We start from the raw sequence: 22356 nt of genomic DNA on the forward strand, positions 1-22356 counted from the left end.
TTTGGTAAGTCAGGAATTCAGTTCAACGTGCTTATTAAAAGAACCATAATCTATTCCTTTTACTTCTGGGTGCCTCTTACAGGACAACTGTATTGGGGTATATTTTAAAGAATGTGGTGTTTTGAGGATTAATTTGGGGTTTTGAGGGGATATTTTTTGTGTTTGGTTTTTTTCAAAAACAAATCCTGTTTGAAGAAAATTAAGTAAATCTGTTTGCAGTCTAAATACATGTCCTGGTAGCAGACTCTTGGATTAAAAATCTATATAGTAACATAACTGTGGTTCCAATGTGATGTCATGATAGATGGAAATTAGTACTCTTAGGAAATGAGCATAAAGAAAAATGAGCAGCCATATATTTTTATTTTTTCATACTTCTGTCTCGGGCAATCATGGCAGGAAAAGAAAAGTGGAAAATGACGTAAGTATGGCAGAAGTGATTATTTTTAATTTTTTTTTTCCTTCCGATAAGTTTATAGTGTGTATCACTTCTGATTATTTTTTAGATTTCGGCTATGTAGGACTGAACTCTTGATGTCACGTTTGACACTTTAAATATCAAGTAGAAAGCTTTGTGGCATTAATTTTATAAATAGACCCAGTACTCAAAAATAGTCTTATTGATAATCGGCTTTGTCTGTCTTAGTTCTGGAATGGTCACTACGTGTTTGTGTAACTGGAAACTTTGTCAAACACAAAATTTAATCCTTCTGGGAGCTGATCTGTGGAACAGCGCTTAAGTAACTAGTCAGGAAGAAATGTGTGTGTGTGTTCCTGTCTTTTCCTTGAACTGAAATTTTGCCGTGTAGTGGGTTAAGAGAAAGTTTTTATCTTTTTCACAAGAGTTTCACTTTGTGTACTGCAAGTCGTCGTAGTTCTCCTGTAAGCTGATGACTCTGAAATGAATTTTGCTGCCTTTCTTTTGAGTTCTTCTACCTGGTTAAGCCACATAATAGCATATGCTGTACTTCGCTGCAGTGTTGGTGTTAAACAGGGAGATTGGTGATCCCTGCTTCTGACCTGAAAGGTCTCTGCAAAATCTGTGTCGTCTGTTAGAAACAAAGCTAATAATTTGATTGACATGTCTGAAACAAAGCTAATAATTTGATTGGCATGTCTGTCATCGGTAGCCTATTTGCCCTAATACTCTGGAATAAAAAGTGCTATTTACAGCTAATAAACTGTTGGCCCAAAGGACTACTTGTTTGCTTGTTTGTTTTTCAGTTTGGGATATCAATTTTAATTTAAATTTTTTTCAGTGCTATTTCAGGAGTTAAGAAATCAGGTCTTTAGCGTTTTGGTTTGTTTCTTGATGAGTTAGGGGCCTAATTAAGGAATTAGGTCTTCCACACTACTGCTCTTGTGAAATACAGCATGTTCTGTACCTGTTTTGATCTCGTATGTAACACAAGATCCTGTTTCAGTTGCTCCACCAGAACTGACCATCTATCAGGCCGTGTTTACTATATACTTCGTTGGTGGTGTTAAACATTGATAGCTGCATTTCTGTGCATGGAAATAGGAGCATAGAGACGGCGACTCCAGCAAGCTAATTAATACTGTCACTGCAAAATGTGGTTTGGTTTGGAGATTTGGTTTTGTTTTTTTTTTAAAAAAAAAGTTGATAGCCTGATGGCGAATAAAAAGTTTTCTTTTTCAGCTCCATTACTGACCTAGGGTGACTTGGACCTAAATTCAGAGCAAGAAGCAAGCTATAAATGCCAAAGACCTAATTGAAAAATCTATGAATGAGCTTATTTCCTGCCATTGACATCAATGTGTTTCCAGGCAGGCTTCAGTCTGTGGTGTAGCCTGCCGTTACCTGCAGCTGGCAGCTTGGGTTCATGCTTTCATTTTGGGAAGTGGAGTATCTGTATGGCCATAGTACAAACCGTACCCCCGGAGAAGAAGAAAATTTTTTTGTAAGCTTAATCATTTATACTTGGGAGAAAGGCGGTAGCTGTCATGCTGTCTTAGGAAAGAAATCTTTTGCTTTTTACACACGTGCATTTTAAGAGGTTGATGTATGGCATAGCTTATTGTCCTTAAGTTTCTGTGCCATGTCTCACTGTGTGGATATGCCAAGGCTTGTCCTGAGCCCTGTATGTAGCACAGGTAGTAAAACCACTTTAAACTTAGTAGCAGAAGAGAAAGAATCATGTTAATACACAGTTGCAGTGATGCATGACCTGCAGTTGAGACCTTAAACTGTTCGTTTTTTGAATGGGTACAGCTGGTGCTGACACCTGCCAGAGCTGTTGTGGTGGGGGTTGGTTATTTATTTATTTATCTCTTACTTTTTTACACATAACTGCTAGGCTGCAGAGGGGTAATACTGTAAAATGGTAAATATTTAAATTGCATTTCCTGCTTGGTGACCACCATTCCTCTTTTGTTTGGGTGGGAGGGTTTAAAAAGCATGAGCCTGTTGTTCCCCCAACTTGAAGCGCTTGAAGTTTCTGCTCTTGTGGTGTCCTCTCATCCTTCCATCCTCAGCAGAAGCAACTCTCTCCTTTTGGAAGAAATGCACCTTAGTCGCTTTGTACAACAGCTTTCTGATGGGAGCAGTAGCACAGCTGCTGCCGCCTCTCCACCAAAGAAAGATGGGAAGGGAAACAAGTGACAAGGAGTGCTTGAGCCTTCGCTGGGGCTGGGGGGGGGGGGCGGGGAGTTGGCTGGTGGCGGCAGTTGATTTGTTAACTTTCAGAATTTGTAATTGCGGAATTGAACAATTTTGTGTCTGAATCTTCCAAACGGTGTTTGTAGGGGGAGCAGTGTCCTCACTCCTTGCTGTGTTCTGGACCCCAGCGTGTGGTGCCAGGCCTGCTGGCACGGAGCTGCCGGTGGCTTTAGCGACCTGCCCCTGAGCGCGGCAGGCAGCTGGCGTAGGCTTGGGCGCCTCTGATGGTTGCCTCTTGAGAGCTGAAAGGGTGAGATCAAAACCAGCTCCTGCGCGGCAGGCATGGCGCCTCACAGCTCGGAGGTGCAAAGCAGGTGCTGGCGCCGCTGGCAGCATCACCCTCCCTCGGAAATATAGTCAAGCACTTGGAAGATTTCCCTTTGGAAGACTTCAGCAAGAGATCAAAGGCAACTCTTTAGCCTTGGGAAGTGGTTTTGCTAGCAGAGCCTGGCTCCATGTGTGCTGTTTCTTTCTTTGCTCTCGGTGTGTCATCTTTGCTACAGGTTCCTTGCATTTTCTGGAGAATACTGTGCAGTTGGCTTTGCACTATCCAGGTAGGGGTTGCTGGCCAGAAAAACTGATGTGTTGATGTTAAGGTTATAGAAAAACAAAATGAGGATTTCAGTTAAAAAGCAATGTTAAAGTTTCTCTAGTCCTGTATCTAGAGATAATCTGTTCAACTCTATCAGATAAAAGGTGTAAGTGCTGTACTTTGTAACACCATAACCCCTCATAACCAGCAATTGGTAAAACACACCTGTGCTTTTAAAAGATCCTTTTGTTTGTGTCTGCTCTTACTCTAAGTCATCTGGTGCTAAAAATAAATATAACTCACCCAGTCTCAGAGGCATTGACCATCCAGTGTTTTACCACTGTAAGCTCTAGATCCAGTTCTGGCTGTTTGTAAGTCTAAATGTTTGATACTGACATCTTGTAGCCTTTGTACTATGTTTTTGCTACTTATTTTTGGTGGGAAGCCTGTTGGGCGTGATATGTAGATGCTCCTGATGGATCAAGATTTTATGTATCTAGTCTGTGCTGTGTAGAGGCTATAACCGAAGTGATTCAGCTTTGCACAACGGAGTTGGAATGTGTCCATAAAATGCTTTTGCAGAACAGATAGAGAATTGTGGTGAGGAACATTATTTGTTCAGTGCATCGCAGCATGGAGATGGGTTTTGTTCTAGCTCCTCTGTCTTCTGTTTCTGTTTTGTATTTGAATTAAGAGGTGCGGAACATAAAACTGTCTGGCACCTAAAACAGGCCTATACTTCTTGAGGTGCAAAGAAGTTAGTTGCACAGGAAGATCGATATTACAAGGTCGGTGATTGTGTGGGATCTTTATAGCATCATACAATGGCATTGTATTTTTTTTTTCAACACAACTGCATCATAGCAGTCTTTAGGTGCCTTGTGGACTTCCTACTGTTCCTCCTTTTGTTGTACCACCAGATCAACTGCTAACGTGGTAAATACTGGAAAATAGTGTGATGTATGTGCGCCCTTGAGGATTTCTGCCTGCTGGAAATGAGGAGAGTTTAATCTTACGATCAGTTATTTCTTCATAGATTGTCATAATCTTTTGGTAGACCTCACTGGGTATAGTCTGGTTCATCTTCTTGGTGATTGTGCAGAACTGATGAGAGGAAAGATAATGGCACCTAATTTTTAGCTTACGGGTTTTTCTGTGCTTTGTTCTTCTATAGCTGTTAGCTGTGCAGCTGTCACTTTGTTTTCTTTGACCTCAGCCTTTGAGAACTTGGTGCTTTGTTGCTCAGCCTTTACACACTGTTCCTCTGCCTTGCGACTAAATTCCCAGTGTTTTGGAAAGAAGCACCAATAGAAATAATTCTGGCACTGGTGGGTTTTTCCCCCCCATTTCTTCCTTCATTGTATATAGAAAATTGTGGTGTTCTTTGGGAGATTTATTGTTTTCTACAGAATTCCCTCCTACATGCACCTCTAGTGCTGCAAAGATACCCAGTTATAATTGGTGCTACAGTCTAAGAAAACTTATCTTCCTTAGTTGCTTGAAGGACTCCTACTAGTTGTCCTGATGTATCGTGGGGCAACAGCGGAGCTAATGCGTAAAGATATTTTGAAAAGACTAAGCCTCAAACTTGCAGAATGAAACGCCTTAACTGTTATCGACATACTTTATCTTCTGTTTTATTTTTAGTTGCTCTTCTACAACGGGTAGCAGAATTGGAAAAGGTCAATGCAGAATTTCTGCGCACAAAACAGCAACTTGAGCAAGAATTTAATCAAAAGAGAGCAAAATTTAAGGAGTTATACTTGGCAAAGGAAGGTAAGTTCTCCATTCTCTGGATTATTCTAAAGTTTATTAAATATCATCTTCAAATAATCCCTGTATGAAGAATAACCTTTGTAATGCAAACTGCAATTCCCCATTTGCCCATGCACGCTGCTCTGCTTTTTTTTTTTTCTTTCCCCTGGTTAAGGGTAATTAGGATTTAAGGGGGGTTTCTGCTGGGATAGTTGACTGCATATCCAGCGTGGTTAGTAGGATAAGGTATTGTATTTAATTTGCCAAAAATGGAAAAGTAACAGTAGCCTTTTAAGTAGATATAGTAAGAACCTAAGAGACAAGCAGAGAGTAAAATTCAGTAGGTGGCTATTTAGCTTCCTAGAATGAACTTTCAGAATTAAATTTAAAGATTTGCCTGCGTGGATCGGAGTCAGCAGAGCAATTTGATGTACGTGCAGAAGCAGCACCACTGAATTTCAGTACTAACTTTCTGAAGTCATGGTATGCTCATTATCTCTGAACAGCAGCTGATCTGGTAAATAGAAAGGCTTAGTCTAGATGGTGTGCTGTTTGTGGCTGGCTTTTCTATTTAGAATTAATTTGTCTTGAATTTCCATCTGAGGTAGAATGTAAGCAGCAAACATTATAAAAGTTTCAATACCAGCCAAGGGCATCTGTTTCAATAACACTCTTTAGAGGAAAATTTGAAACATATGAGCTCAAATATCTGATGAAGAATTGGACAGTAGAGAGATAGCTGTTGTTCTGAGAGCCAAATTGATTTATTTCTAATCCTGATGATTTTCCTGTCTTTAACATATGAAAGCAGAGCCAGAAAATAATGCATTAAGACTGCAGCTGCTTGTATAAGCTTATAAGAGCAGAAATACAACAGGCATAATGAAGATCAGATCACACAGAAGGCCTATTTCTTTGTGTCTCTAGCAGCTGGATGAAAGGAAATTTAAGATACGAGACACAACTGGTGAGATCAGCAATAATTCTCTCTTTTTCAGAACAGTCAAAAAATAGAAAATAAAAATAAATTGTGATGAGGGGAAAAAAATATCCAACTTTCACATGTACTGAATCAAAAGGATACCAGGGAGGATATACAAGCAATTACTTTCCACCACCCTCATCCCCCAAGATTTTTTTTTTTCCCCTTCCTTTACTCCAAGACCCTTTCCTAAATGTATGTTGGGATTGTTGCAACCCATCCTTAATACTGTTGTTTGAGAACTAAGTAATATAAATGCTACAGGATCTTGTAGGGTTTTTTTGGTTGGGTGTGGGTTTTTTTGTTTTTTGTGTTTTTTACACACAAGGTTTAATGCCCTTTAGAGTACCTATTTGCCTCTGAATTCCATGTTCTCTGTCAAGAGGGAAGGTGTTGGGCACCAGGTTTGATTAAGTTTTTGGGTCTGAGGGAGATACATGGAAATAGCTTGGTGTTTGTTGTACAGTGGCCAGATGTTTCTGCTAAAAGCAATTGCCACTGGAATAGTCTTATGTGGGCATAAAACTATTTTGTGGTAGTGCTTTTGGAGGTAATAGTATAATACATACCCTCCAGAGCTTTTTGCTTCAGATTAACTGAAAACTCAGGAGGATGATGTGAAATTCCTGTTCATAGTTGCAACAATTAAAGAAGTAGTGGATGCTCCATTGAATGTAACCCTTTTTTCAGTAGAACCTCAGTTTTATCAGAGCCATGGTAAAAAGCAAATTAGGCTGCATAGTTTTCTTGTGTGGGCTCAATGTAGTGGTCACAGTGTTTCTGTTCAAGAAGTATGAGGTTCTATCCAAATTCAGGACCAAGTTGGTGCCAAAAATGGGGGAAGAACTGTCTTCCTGTCTGTTGTTATCTTTTTCAGACTCATTATCAGAATGAGTTACATAATGATGAACTCATTAAAAGCACAGTTCACTTCAATCAGGTATATTGTTTCATAGGTTATACCTACAGTGTCTGCTTTGTGGCTGTGCCCATGAGAAGGTACTTTGTTATTAAAAGGCAAGGGCAGGCAAGCAAATTCAAGAAATAATGTTCCTTTAAAAGATACCTGCTAACATTTGTTCAGTTTTTATGGGTAGATGCTTTAACACCAGTGCTTCCTTCACTCCTTCATTAGAGTGCTTCTCTTTGCCATAGCAACTATGGATACTCTTCAGATTGAATTTATTAATCAAGCTAAATGTAAATAATAACTACTTTTCAGAGGACCTGAAAAGACAAAATGCAGTGCTGCAAGCAGCCCAGGATGACCTGGGACAATTGCGGACCCAGCTGATGGAGGCTCATGCTGAAATGGAGAACATCAAAGCTATAGCTACAGTATCTGAGAATACAAAGCAGGAAGCTATTGATGAGGTGAAGAGACAGTGGCAAGAAGAAGTAGCTTCGCTACAAGCTATTATGAAAGGTAACAAGCAGGCAAGCCGCTGCGGCTAAGCTCAGACACCTCTTTAGTATGCATTTAGTGATCCGTGCCTGCTCTTGCACTGAGTATGGGTAGCTGCTTTTCAAGCCTTGGCAAAACTGGGCCACAGAAATGGTGGATGAAGCGTAGTTCCCCAGTGTGTGTGGAAAGGAACTTGGTGGTTCTTCTCTGTAAATATGAGATTAGATTTTAGAAGGAGTCATGGCAATGGGAACTCCCACATATATGCAAAGCATTTTTTGAGGGACTATGAATGTGGTACTTTATGCTTCCATGAAGATAAGTATGATGCATGTAATTTGACAAGCCTGAAAACAGCTTTAGGCTGACAGCATGATTCTCTTCTTTCCTTCTGTGTAAACATAGTTCTGCTGTCAGACAGTTGTGTCCCTCCAGTACTGTCACATGGACTTTTCCCCAGGCTAGTAACTGAACTTGCTGCTCTGTGTCAGTCGTGGGTGTCTTTTTTTTTTTTTTTTTTTTTCCTTGATAGTTCTGAGCTATTCTTTGTTATGTTTGCATGTTGCCCAGCTGTTGACATTTCTCAGACAAACAATGTGCAAGGAACCAAATGCAGGATGTAAACTGGGGACAGGCTGTTGCCATAACAGGCTGTTTTCTTAAATGTTCACAAACAGGATCACAATTTCTTGACCCTACGACCTGTTGGCAGTTTTTCCATCACCTGATTATGCTTTTCCCCCAGAGAAGACAAATCTTCATGTATATTGAGTACACAAATTGCTGTTTATTTATGATCTACATAGTGCATGAACCTAGATTAAGGCTCACTTGTGCCAGCTGCTGTCCCTATGTAAACAAAGACAGCTCCTTACCTGAAGGGGTAATAATAATAACAGAGCAATGAAAGCTGTGTGAGAAGTTCTAGCTTCTTTGAATTATGGAGTAAGTAAGTAGGGTTTTGGTAGTTTGTTTGGATGATGTGCTTGGAGGTACAAAATGGGCTGCTAAATAGGATTTTAGACATGTATGTTATTTTTAAATTAGGAGTTACACAATTTGGGGGGGTTATTTGTGTTTTAATGATGGTACAAATTAGGATGCAGTTCCTTTGGAGCTTTTACTTAGGTGGTTGGGTTTTGAGGCAAGAATCAAAGGGAAGAAAGAGAAAGGGAGAGTTTGCTGTTGTCCTAGTTTTGATCAGTTATGATAAATCATTGACTAGTTGGAAATGGCAGTTCCTAAAGCTCTGTTTTTTATCTTACATTGAAAATAAGTTTTGAAAATGCTGTTTTATAGAGACTGTTCGTGACTATGAGCTCCAGTATCATCACAGGTTGGAGCAAGAGCGAGCTCAGTGGAATCAATATCGAGAAAATGTAGAACGGGAAATAGCAGAGTTAAGAAGGCGACTGTCTGAAGGTCAAGAGGAAGAAAACCTAGAAAATGAAATGAAAAAGGTACATTGAGATCTAGTTTTTCAGATTCTGTTTCAAGATGCACTTATGTTGTTATGTGTGAGTTCCTTTCTATGGCCTGCTGTAGTTCCTCAGAAATACACACAGCCTCGTTCTGCCAACTTTCAACTCTTTTGTTCATGGAAGTCATTGTGACCTAGTCCTGCATTTGAATCTGCAGAGGTATTGTACCTGATTACATGGATTCGGTACGAGGATTGCACCTGAGAAGATGGTAAGGTTTGGCCTTCAGCTTGTAGAAGCAGGAGACCTTGTAAAGTCTCTTGATGTAACGTCAAATGAAGTCGAAGCCCACTTCAGATTTTTCTGGACTGACTGCAGACTTACAAAATTTCCTTTACACTTGTGCACTTTTGTTCCCTTTCTCAGATCCTATAAACTTCTTTTGAGGTGTTTAATGTGCACTATATCTAAAGTGTCTTTCGTCTTTCTTTAAGGTAAGCCGTGTTTGTGCAACACAGTATTACTGGCTTCCTAGGAAATACAAAACCTTGCTGTCACAAAACAACAGGCTCTAGATGAAAGATAATTGCCCTGGAGTTTGGAAATACTTTGCTGCTGTTGTTGTTCCAAGTTCTTTGACTTAAAAAGAGTTCATAGAAGTAGATTGAGGTGCCTTGTGTTGAGTTGGGATTATTTTTTGTTCTTGTGGTTGAAGATTTGGTGTATTTCTCTTTCAGTCAGGGGGGAAATTGAATCTGTCATAATAGATCAATATATTGGAAACTTTGATTATTATAAAATCTTGCATTTAAGTGAATTTGTCTTCTCAGCAGGCTTACAGTAGTCTTCAAGTATTTGAAGACAATTTTAATGTAATAAATGATCCTATATTCAGTAAAGGAGTAGATTAATGTCTGATAATCCACCACATAACTACATTTCCTTGTTTCTGCTTGCTGTCAGCAGAAATGCAGTATTGAATATCCCAAACATTCCACATAATACCTATTTTACCTGTTTTTACTATGTTGTAACAAGCAATCAGCATTAGGTTGCAAAGTGGAATTATTTTTCTGAGACTTGCAATGAGATTCTTGAATGTTGCTAGTTGTGGTTGCATAATTGCCGTGTGCTGTTTGCTGTTCATGTAGTCTGGATTGATAAAGGTAGAAGTGAGAGTAAAGCCTGTTTGCCAACGTGCTGACTACAGAATTACTGCCACTGGAATTTTAAGGCATAATTTAAGAGAAAAAAGACTTTGGTTGAAGCTGGAAGGTTCAAAATTGGATCAGCGTGGTGAGTCTTCTAGAAACAACCCAAAAGATGCAGAGTTCGTAGTGTGAAAGTCCTGGCAAGGCATTACCAACAAATTGCCGTAAGAATTTTCAGAAAACAATCTCTCTCGACCGAGAGAGTCTTTCCAATAACTAAAATCTCAGCATTCTTTTTTTTTTTTTTAAATCTGAACGTACTGATCATGTAACAGTTGGAGCTACAAGTTGCTCAGATGACAGCGCACCTCACCTAAACTTAGTGCCTTTGCTATGTGCCAGTTAGCATTTAGAAGTTTAATATATCAGAGAAATAACACTTTCAACTATACCCCTTTAAAAGGGAAATAATTCCCTTGTGATCCTGAAGGAACAGGTGATCAGTTTATTAATCACTTCATTAATAGGAGCTTGGGAGGCTTTTAGGCCTTTATTAGCTTCCTTTATAAAGCAGAGGAACATGTACGTTATGTAATAGGAGGGGGAGGGGGAAATCTGATCTTTGGAGTGCAGCTTGAAATAATTGCTTAAACTGCTTTGCATGATTTTTTTAATCTTCTTTGTCATTAAACCTGTGAGTTTTTTCCTCAGAGAGACTAAGAATTAGATCAAAATTAGGAAAAGGACATTCAGTTTTAACTAAAAACAAACACAAGCAGATCCCAAGCCCATAAAAAGTTGTGTTTGCCTAGCAAAATATTGAATATTCATGCCTCAGCAGTCAGTGAGAAAGGAGGAATTTTCTTGGGATGTGCTGTTTGAAGATTTGTGATCAATTCCTCATACAAAATGGCTTTTCCAGCCAATAATGTTGTATTTATGCTCCATTGTAAGGATGGATTTATTTTATTTTAAGGCATAAACTTGGAAAGAGTTTTTTAAAAATACCTGCATCTTCTAGCCAGTTGTAGGGAATCTCCAAGCATCTCAAAGGAGTAAAAAAGTACTTTGCTTTCTGGGTTGTAAGTAGATGCTGTACCAGCATATAATATGTCACAGTTCTTAAAACTAGCAGAAAACCATACCATTGTCTAGCCTTCTCATTGAGAGGTGAGAATGCACAGAGCAGAGACAAGACTGCAAGCCATACATTTCAGTCCAGGGCGCCAATCTTCTTGGCTGTCTTGACTGGATCATCTCTCAGTTCAGTTGTGTTCAATATGCCTGTAAAACCTATTTTAAACTACAAAGAAAAACCTGTTAAAATTAATACTGAATCCACGTAATCACTAACGATTATTCTTGTTTGGATACTTATTCCCCTGAAAGAGATGAATGGTAGATAACAAATGTTGCTCCAAATTCTGTAAACCTCTCTTTGAATTCAAAGTTTATTTATTTGGTTGAGTGTATGGTTTTGGTATGTATGCTGTCAGGCTTCCACTGTGTATGTTATTTATCCTTGTTTGGGAGCACTTAGAGCGGGTGGATAATGTTTTGATAAGCGTACTATTTTGAGCTGTATTTGCTAGATTGTGACTACTTTGCCAGAGGTATCCAAACCTAGCTGCAAACCTGGTGTTTGGTGTTCTTGAGCATCTTCTCGTCAGAAAGAGCATGACTGGTGGAACACGTGCACCTGTCTGGAAGCACCTATTTTGCTTTTCTATGTAAATATATTTCAGGTCGGAAATTGTCAAGTCTCTGTAGAAAACTTGTGTGTTCTGTTACTTTTATCATAAAGCAATGATTTCTAAAAAATCTGTGCTGAAAATTCTATAGATCTCCCTGACTCAAAAGGGCAGTTCTGATGATAAGCATGCTTACCTAGTGATTCATCTTTGAGTATACGTATTGGTGATTTATAAAAATCTCTCTGTCTTCCTGCTGCGCTGTAATACCAGCTAGGTTTTGGAGTTTTGTTATCTCAGATGCTAAAAGCAGTCTAGCCATAGCAGCGTGTACTTCCATGCAAGCTCTCTGCTAAATAGTGGCTGGGCTCCTTCTGGATGATGACTTGGTGGGGATGAGCCTTGCCACTGGCAAAATGTGGCTAGTCCTTTTTTATTCAGACCTCATTTTCCATTCAGGAAAGGATCTGGCTTGCTGTTGGATGAACATGGAGACTCTTCTTAGCACAGTTGTGTCAGACTGATTAGCAGAAGCCTACAGAGCAGGTGTTTTGCATGTAGAGAGGGCAAGGACAACCCTCCTGTTATGAAGTATATGTGTTAGTCAGAAGTGGGGAAACTGGAAAGGGAGAGTAATCTCTTTTCTGTGAGAGTTAGCCATAAAAGCTGATATACAGTCAGCTGCATTAGTTGGTGGTGATAGAGCAGTGGGATAGATTTGAAGGAACTCCAAATGATTTACTCCTGCTTTCAAGAGAGATTCTCAAATTGTGTCTGTGTGTTTCTGTCTCATGTTTAAGGAACAAATCCAGGTACAGTATTACCTGAGATTTCTTCAGCCAGGTATTTTGTTCTTCTGAAAGTGCTGGCTGGAGTAACAGCAAAGGATGTTCAGGATTGCTGTAGCTAGCCATCAGGCTAACGATGCAATGGTTTGCGTGGTGACTGGGACTTGTTTGAGCATGTCCACTCTGTGGAGTCATCTTCACACTGTGGTCTGTAGGTCCCTTGCAGCATGTTCTTCAGCCGTTGTGCTGGGGAAGCAGGTTTTGCTGGGGCAGAAGCAGTTTTTGATTAGGTGATGAGTAGATACAAGCTGATAATGTGTAAAACCTTGCTCTTTGACAGTGAAGTTAGTCTGGCAAAAAGAAGGAAATAAACGTTTTAAGGATCACACCTCTGGAAGAGTCTGAATAACGCATTTAATACAGGAAATGTGATGCTGTGGCACCCCTTGCCATGTGTGACAGTATCTTTATGTAGCATTTTTTGACAGGATAGATAATATTTTATTAAAAGACTGAGTGGGAGCTTTAACCTCAGTTTGGGAGTCTCAATAATTATACTTTACCTTCAAAAGCAGACCCAGTGACCAGCACTCATTTTGTTAGCAGATAAAGGCTATTCTAAGTGCTTTGTTCAATATCACGCTGACCATTAATGTGGATCCTTGCCCCCCAACCTCCCCCCATCCTTTTTAAAAAAAAAAAAAATAAGAAAGGATTGCAGTATGTTGCAACCATAGTATCAATCTTCAGCTCTGTTTACCAAGCAGTACAAGCTAGAGTAATTTTTCTGCCAGGTGGAATTTGATACAGTTTTGTCTTTCCAATTGGTTGCTGTTCCACATTCTTGAGTTTGCTTTCCGAGAACTTTGTTTCTCTGAACTAGTTGGTTCCAACGTGGATGCATTTGTTGCTCTATATTCAGTGTTGAACTGTGTGAAATCAGACTGGTGATGAAATATTCCTGCAGTTATGATAAATAATTAGGAAAAAGCTTATTCGACAGTCCTAAAACTGTTCGACTGTCTTTAGTCTGTGTGAGTGAGCTATAGGTAGCATTAAATGAATAGAACCAGTACAATACATGAGATATAAAGCAATCTTTGAACTGCTCCCATCTGTTTGAAAAGTGTGATTGATGAGTTGCTGGCTGCAGGTGACAGGGTATGCATGTATGTGTGACATGTCACATGTCCCTCATATTGAATTCACTGTGTCATGTGATGTCCCTCTCTTTCCTCATGAATTTTATTTGTACTCTTCGGACAAGCAAACTAGCAGTGACTATATATATATATATATATATATAAAATATCAGAAGTGAATGAAGCATGAAGAAATTTAAATTTGTTGTTGTTTATAGAGTTTTCTTCAAAGCTTTTTAGAGCCCAAGGGCCTGGTAGCATTTGTATACTTGACAAGTATAGCAATATTATTTTGTTTTATCTATTAATTTTAAGTTTAGAAAACTTCAGTGGTTAAAAATATTGTCTGTTTTTCTTGCTGAAAGTCTTGCTCGGAATACCATTGTCAATAAGCTTACCAGAAACTGAAAATCCAATGTGTAGCTTCTAAGACCCGCCTTTTAGCCTTGATTTAAAACAAGACGTGAATGTTGTCTTTGGTGGCTGTCTTTGCTGATCAGGGTTGAAAAGTGTCATCGTTTGAAACTTCAGCTTTTGGGACACAGCTTTTCCTTCCCTGCCGAGATCCTCCAGTAGAAGGTAGAGAACAACTGAGTATTCTGAGCCTTCGTACATAAACCCCACCTGAATTAGGTTGCCTAAATTCTTTGTGGCTTGAAGAATTTCGCTGCTGTGGATGTTTGAGTGTTCTGCTTGCTGTTGTGGAATCTATGGGAGTGGTTACTCTCACTTGGAATGTTTTTAGTGCATCCCTTAAGGAAAGCCAGAGCATTTAAGAAATGGGGACGTCAAGGCAACCCTTTGACATGCGCAGTTCTGAATTTCAACACTGAATGCTATTCTTATTTTAATATTTGCTATTTTTACCTGGTTCTTTCTCGGCTCAACGGCCCCTGGCGCCCATCAGTCTTATTGTTCTGTTGTCCTGTTTTGAACTTTTCAGGAGTACTTTTTGAAAAAAAATAATGGATTTTTTTGATAAATTGTCTGTATATAATTTTGAAATACTTAGCACTGGGTTTTGGTGTTACTGTACTACATCAGTAGTAATTGAAAGCTAAAAAATGGTCTTCTAAAACAGGGCAAGGCTACGCTATGCATTACTGCACAGATCCTTTTTCTCTTAATCTCATGAGTAAATGAATGGCCAATAACTGACCATGCAGTTCTTGTGTTACACTTTTTTTATATGTGCTATGTGGCAACAAGTTGCAGGACAGTTAGGCTTTTAATAACAGAAAAATGTATATATTTTAAAACGCTTGACCTGTTAATTTTCTAGTTCAGTGATAGATATACTAAAATTCTTTTTAAAAGCAGATATTCATGGCCTAATCCATACATGGATTTAAAATCTGGCTGCCTTCTGCGAATGGAGTAACATCAGCCAGTTGTTGCAGAGATGGCTGCTGAACTAAATAAATAGCAGTAAGACGAGTATTGAAAGCAGAAGTTTAGTCAGCTATTTTTGTTGGTACAGATATTTTCTCCAAATGTCTCTGATAATGGAAACTGTTGCGGTGAAAACTATGGTAATGTGTTATTCATAATTTATTGTGTTAACTTCAGGCCCAGGAAGATGCGGAGAAGCTGCGTTCAGTTGTGATGCCTATGGAGAAAGAGATTGCAGCGCTAAAGGAGAAATTGACAGGAGCTGAAGAAAAAATAAAAGAATTAGAAGCATCAAAGGTGAGGCGAAGTTGTAACTGTATCCTAATTTATATCTTGCATGATGCTAGTTTGATGCAGATAAGTCAAGTAAAATTTTGTAAGAGAGAAGAAGGTATCTTGCGAAACTTCATGCATCTTTTCTTCTGTAACCCAAATAGCATACTTGGTCTATATATGTTTTGCCATCTCTTAGTTTTGAGGGTTACATTACGTGGTGTGTGTGTGATCTGTGCTTAGCTTAAATTGCGTGGCTTCAGGTCTACTAGTAATAAAAAAGATCTAGAAAAATAACTGCTTTGCACCTTTCCAACAGCCTGGTCTTTAGATTATTGTCATGCTTGCAGTCACAGGAAGATTTACATTTGGCAGAATCCCTTTAATCTACTTCCATCCAGCATCTGCTATGTTTCATCTTCTAATCCTGGGCATAATACTGAGGCAGTATGGCCTGAATTTGTGTCCTAAAATTAAGTAAACCTTGGATTCATAGAAAGGGATACATTGGTCATAGCTGCCCAGAAATCAATGTAAGTGTTTATTTAGCATTTCTGTATTCTTCAGAAATGCCAGAACCTGTATGGAACTTTCTCAGCAGCTGTGAAGGGTAAATAATATCTACATCACTGTAAGATAGTTGCATTTAATGTACTGTTTTATACAGAAATGAAGAGGTATTTTGTAACAAATATTGTATCTTGAAAGTCACATAGGCTGAAATTGCAAAGTAACTTGCCACGTGGATGTTTTTAAGACATACAAATAAATACCTTCCTTGTCTTCTGGATCAGTTGTATTCTCATTTAAATAGATGCTCGTGGCTTTCTGGAATTATTTCTCCCCCTCCCTTTTTATTCCAACTTGGAGGTCTGTCTGGGATTTGGAAGAACAATGTCATTCATTGAACAGTCTAAAAAATTTTACTAGATTTACAGTCCAAGCTTGAGTGTTTTTCTTCATAGATTCTTTGTGCTTTATAGGTCAAATTTTTGAGATTGAAATGTTCCTAGAAATAATAGTTCTGCTTTTTCTCTTGACGCAAATAATACTTCCTTTTCATTGCCAGGATGAACGGGGGAAGATGAGGAAATGTGAACCTTCTCTTCTTGCTTGCTCTCAAAATGCTTTTCCCCCTCCCCCGCCTTTTTAATCTTTTTTTTCCTTTTCTTAAGAGTAGTCTAGAACTCCCCTTAGAACTTTTCTGCTTAATTTGGTTATAAAAATGATAGGTCATTCTTGTCACCCTCTTTTCTTGGAGGCAGGGCCTGAATAAAATTGATGATCCTTCAGGAATTGCATTGGGGTCTCTGTCGGTCTCCTAAAATCTGAGCACAGCATACTCTGGAATGAGTAGAACACAAGCACACATCTCTTGGAAAAAAAGAGAATAATCACTTTATCCATGCTTCTAGTTTATCAAGGGGTTGTTTTTAAAGAAATCTTAACTGTATATGGTGATTCTTAGCAAAGAAAATAACTTGGGCCGTTAATTCTTACCTATGGTCAATTCCACTTCATTATTCCTTCTGTCTGAAGTCGCTGGTAGTCCTATTTGAAGTCACCTTTTTCAGTTAATGGGAGAGAATTGCTATTTTATATCTAGTAAGGAGCTGGTTAAGCATGAATTTAGGAAGTTGTTGAAGTACTTCAATGTACAGTGCTGTAGAAGTGCAAGGTATTATTGACGCGTTTTATATTAGATGGATATGAGGGCTGACGTGCAGAATGAGTAGTATGTTTGGCTTTGGTCATGATGAAACCCAGCAGATCTGCTTGAGTCATGCCATTTTGGTTTTCAGTGTCAAGTATTTAGCTGGATTAGGGAAACAATGCTGTCTTTTCTCTCTCTTTCTCCCCGCCCCCCTCCCTGTTCCATCCTTCCCGAGGGCTGTTCTCTGGGAGTCAGATACCTCCGCTTCCAAGGCTAAAAGGCCAGTAGGTACAAGACTTGGTACCTTAGGGCAGGAGAAGTTCGCCTCACCATCAATGGCAAGTTAAAGCCAAAGGGCTATCTTGAACTCGTGAGTTGGTGTCTGTGGCGCCTGTACTGTGTTGAGGAAGACAAACACCAGCTCTGTGGAGCCAGTTAGGGATTGCCTGAAGGCTTTTTTTTTTTTTTATTCAAAATAGAAAAACCCTTGTGATTCCTGACTCAGCAAACCTTAAAACTGAATAGTGCCATAAAGAAATCTTTCAACCTGTTCCTTGCTCCAGGATGGGATCCGTTTTATGAGCACCACGTTTGACAGATGTTTGTGTAACCCTAGCTTAAAAGGTTCTCACTGGAGATTCTGCAATCTCCGCAGGACATTCATTCCAGTTCTTTGTTAGCCTTGCTATTTAAAAAACAAGAAATAAAAAAAAAAAAGCTCCTAGTATATTTCTTCAGTCTTTTCTTGATGTAATAGCTTTTCATTGACAGATTTTCCTTTTTCTTTGCAGCCGTCTTTCATGAGTTTGAATGTTTTGGATTTTTTTTTCTTGTCTGTCCCGTTTTCTCTCTTCTTAGACATACCATCCCTGGTTTAGGTCAGGTGTGCCTCGCAGTCGTGTTTTCTGACTACCTTTGTGCCTCTATTTTGAACATTCTCCACGTCCTACTTAGTTGTTGGCTTATCAAAGCTTATTAAAGGATTGCTTCATTGTCCGCTCTTCTTAGATATTTACCTCTTTCCCATCTCTGTGCCACTGCTGTTATGATCCAATTGCTATGATTGTGATATACTGATATGTTTGATTTAGCAGAATTTTAATGAGTAACTTACAAATAAATACAAGTGCTACTTGCACACTGGTAGTTGAATATTTGTGGTTTCTAGAAATAAACGTGTCCTTCAGCACCTGTACATTACCCAAACAGGCGATGCTGTAACTTCTAACAAAAGGGAAATGCCTGAGAGTGTTCCCCCATTGAGATGATAGATTTCCCTCTTTTTATTCAGGTTAAAGAACTGAACCATTATTTGGAAGCCGAGAAGTCATGTAGGACAGATCTAGAAATGTATGTGGCTGTTCTCAACACGCAAAAATCAGTCCTGCAAGAAGATGCAGAGAAGTTGCGGAAAGAACTGCATGAAGGTATATCTAATAATAATCCTTTTGACTCTTCTATATTAAGGATGAAAAAACCAAGATAGGTGTTAATTCTTTTCTGATTTCTTATTTGAATTGGCCTTAAAGAAATTGTGGGGGGAGAAAGTAATATTTTAAATGTGAAAGCCCTTAAATGCTTACAGAAGAGTTGTGTGGAGTTCTTTTACGACAGAGAAAAACAACAGAACCATTCATTCTCTCAAGGGATGCTATTGAATTTCTGCTAAGTTCTTACAATATGGCAAGCTTCATTCTTATTAAAGTACTGGTGTCTTTTATTTGTGTGTGATTCTGAGCATTATTTCCACAATGTATTGATATGTCACCCTGAGGTATGTCAATTCTGAATACCTGGTGGTGGGATGGATGTGTAAATGTACGTGCATGCCAGTACAGTGCAGAATTGCTGCAGAGGAACGAAAACCGGAACCTTCTATTGAAATAAATAGGGAGGTAGACGACAGCACTAAAAAAAACCAAACAATTAGAATTCATGCATGAAGTTAAGGCATTAGTTATCTAACTGGGAAATCTTTAACTGTCAGTAATACATCCCTAATCACAAGCCAAGTTTGGGAATTAAGAAAATGTCTTATTTAATCCTAAATAGTTGTTGAACAAAGCTTCACTGTTCTTGCTTAGAATGATAATTACTTTTCTTCATGACAATGCTTCTCTTTGGAAAAGAGGTTAAAAATTCTGGTTCAGAATGACTCTCTATTTTTGAATAGTGTGCCATCTCTTAGAGCAAGAGCGACAACAGCACAACCAGTTGAAACACACATGGCAAAAAGCCAATGACCAGTTCTTGGAGTCTCAGCGTTTACTGATGAGGGACATGCAGCGTATGGAAATTGTTCTGACCTCTGAGCAGCTCCGACAGGTTGAAGAACTAAAAAAAAAGGATCAGGTTACTTGCTGCTTTCCTTTTTTTTTTTTTTTTTTAAATACTGTAGATGTAATGTGGTATAACAGTATGGAAATCACATGTTGGAGACAAGTTATTTAAGTGTGTTAATATTTCAAAAAATGATAGCTGACAGTTTCAATAGAAATTCTTTATTTGAATGACAGCCAAAAGTTATAAAAGAAACTCTCTATTTGTGCAATATTTTATTATTAACATATATCATAACCTTAACAGTGAAGTTGCCAATATTGTTAAATGAAAAGGTAATAATATCCAGAAGTTATATCTTGGAGGAAGAAACAGTCATCTGTGATGCAAAACATCTGGGTTAAGGATATTAGGATAGCACATTTCACTTATTTCTAGGTTTTTCCAATACAGTACCTAGCTCAGGCATAAATTAAGAGCTTAATGTTAAATTATCTTATGCAAGTGATTGTATACATGCTTTATGACTTAATGTTCTATGATGTCTTTCTTTGGATTCTTTTTCCATATGTTATATCCCATTGATTAGAGCGATCAAGGCACTTCTTGTTTTCACATTTTGTTCTAATGTTCATGCTTGTATAATGGCTGTTAATGGGGCCATTAGTGATGCAAATATATTATCACATTCTATATAATAGCCAGCATAAGAGCTATTTTTGTTACTTATTTGGTAATCCCTGTAGTAGTGATTTTGGTCTAGATGATAGTTCTTAGAATAAAATTATTCCGGAACATAAAATGGCCGCTGAACTTGAAAATTAAGCTCTCATTTAAGTCAGTTTGGGTGCTTTGTGAAATGAACACCAGATTTTCAACCAAAAGAATCCTTGTGTGATAAATACTGGTGTTTTAACCGAAATGTTTTTGAGTGCCGCCTTTGTAGCTTAGTTTATCATGAAAGCTAATGTCATGACTACTCTGGCAAAATCAGATCTCTCTTATATGTGTTCTCTATCACACACTGATTTCTAGGAAGAAGATGACCAACAAAGGCTTAGCAAGAGAAAGGAGCAGAAGCAAAAAGATTCAGATGATGAAACGAAAGCTTCATGTTCTCTAGCCCCTGAGGAAACCCTTACCCAGCTCTCTAATGAAGAGGTAAAATGATTGGGTAGCTCAAGCTGACTTTGAGGACTCATGCATTCCTCGGGGTGTTGATTCCAAATACAAATGCAGATTTGGTGCCATTTACTCCGTGTAGCTTGTAATTCTTACTAAGCAATGAAAAGTCTTTGGAGTTGCACTTGAATATGTAAGTTATAATAAAGAGTGGAAGACAATACTTCCCAATCCTGCGAGGTGCTATTAAAATCTGTAATTCGCTTTCTGCATTCTGGTTGCTAACTGCCGTTAAATTCTCTTGGGATTTATAACCCACATTCTAACGCACCTAAACGTTCAGAATTAAACCAATTATATCTGAACATTCAGCAAGTATATTGTAGCTGCTTTACTAACCTGCTTGTTGAATTCTGTACTAAACTTACACTGGTTAGGCAAGTCTGAGGTCACTGTGAAGTTAGGCTGTTGCTCACCATGTGCAAAATAGTGTCATGTATGTGTCTGTATGTATTAAGCTACATCCAGCTGTGCGAGTGGAGGTTTTTGGCCACACGTGTTTAGCAACCATAAATCAGCTTTTTTTAGCAAAACCCGTAGCTGGAGCTCAGCACCAAGTTTTGCAGAAGCTGCTTGAAGTTACTCTAAGTAAACGCATTGTAACAGCCAGAAAAAAGCAGTGCTGGTGGATGCCATTTGGGTGTTGTAGGTAGTCATACCCTGGGACAAGCTGAATTTTTATTTGCAGTTTGCCTAAGCTTTTCACTTGTGAGGAAACAAGTCCAGTGAGCACACAGGTTGGAACTTGGAAACAGCATCAAAATGGGCGGTTACTTCTCCTTTTTGACTACATTTCACTTGTTTATCTGATCATCTGACAGGTTCTATTTTGGTTTTGTAAGTCAAAATAGGGACAAATTAATAAAAACAAACTGAGTTTTGTGCTATAGAACCTTATGTAAGCTTCAAGAGATTGGAGGATTTGCAGTGAGCCAGTATTTTGCATGTTTTGCTTATCCTTTTTGAAGGGATATACTTCTAGAGTCTGTCCTTTATTCTTATGAATTATTTATAACACTTCAAAATGCAGAAAGAGGTTCAAAATCATAACATCTAAATGCAGCTGAGATGTAGCTCTACCCTTTATCTCACAGAAAGGACAGTAATGATACAACTTCCTATTCCAAATTCTGCGTATGCTAACACTTCTGTATCCAGATATGCAAATGAGACATACTGATGGTGAACAAAAATTTTATCTTCTGATGTTTTCTTTAATCTCGGTTTCTAGGATACTCTTTAGTCCCTCAATCACAACATTTATTTAATTCTAGGAATTATACATAATGGAAAACTTTACATGTTGAGAAAGGGCATAATTTCCAGAGTGGTTTTGGTTTTGTTTATGGATTTGGTTTTGTTGCTATTTATGACCTCCTTTTAACTGTATAGAATGTATTTTACGAGTTGTGTTATCGGTTATGTCTTGCAACTTGTCATAATTTGACTTCTGAACTCTTCTCTTACTGACCGGTTTGCAATAAAAACAAGTGATTTGTTAACTATTGCCAAACAGTTGTCTGAAGATGCAGTTTTATATGTCTCTTTTCTCTTGACTTTTTGTTACAAACTTGTATATATACATGTAAATAGAAATAATACACCTAAGAATTATTAAAACAAGGCATTTACAACAGTCATAAAAACAGTAGTACATAAGATATAGTTATAAACACCTATATGGAAGTACCAGCTGCCTGCTGGTCTCTGCTGGACCTATTTCAGAAATGATTGTTTTTCTCAAGAGACCTGTTTTCAGTGTTGTTTTCTTTACATGTTTAATGGCAAAGCAGAAGTACATAATACATCGGAAAGTATTTTGAAAGCAGTCATAATTTTTAAATCAAGCATTACTGCTCTCTTTTCAGTGCTACACATAAATAAAAATAGATCGGTAGACTTAATGTGCCTTATATACATCACAGGACAGTTAGTGTGGCTTTTGGTATTGGCATTCCCCAGGATACCTTTCTGTTTAAGCCCAACCTTTTCCCTTTATTTGTTGTCTTTAAAAGATAATCTTTTAAA

The 22356-nt window shown here is 38.4% G+C and overlaps 1 protein-coding gene across 3 annotated transcripts in view; it reads left to right on the forward strand.

Annotated features, from left to right (window-relative positions):
• The window catches only part of RABEP1 (rabaptin, RAB GTPase binding effector protein 1), a 52778-nt gene that overhangs the window by 13932 nt on the left and 16490 nt on the right, over positions 1-22356 (forward strand). For all 3 annotated transcript variants that reach the window (XM_037375053.1, XM_037375052.1, XM_037375054.1), the window contains 7 exons: positions 4860-4988; positions 7172-7375; positions 8654-8814; positions 15117-15236; positions 18158-18293; positions 19040-19218; positions 20182-20307. In XM_037375053.1, coding sequence (XP_037230950.1) covers positions 4860-4988; positions 7172-7375; positions 8654-8814; positions 15117-15236; positions 18158-18293; positions 19040-19218; positions 20182-20307 — 1055 coding nt within the window. The remainder of the gene's footprint in view (positions 1-4859; positions 4989-7171; positions 7376-8653; positions 8815-15116; positions 15237-18157; positions 18294-19039; positions 19219-20181; positions 20308-22356) is intronic.

The sequence above is a fragment of the Falco rusticolus genome, chromosome 1 (assembly GCF_015220075.1).
Source record: "Falco rusticolus isolate bFalRus1 chromosome 1, bFalRus1.pri, whole genome shotgun sequence".
NCBI classification, from domain to species: domain Eukaryota; kingdom Metazoa; phylum Chordata; class Aves; order Falconiformes; family Falconidae; genus Falco; species Falco rusticolus.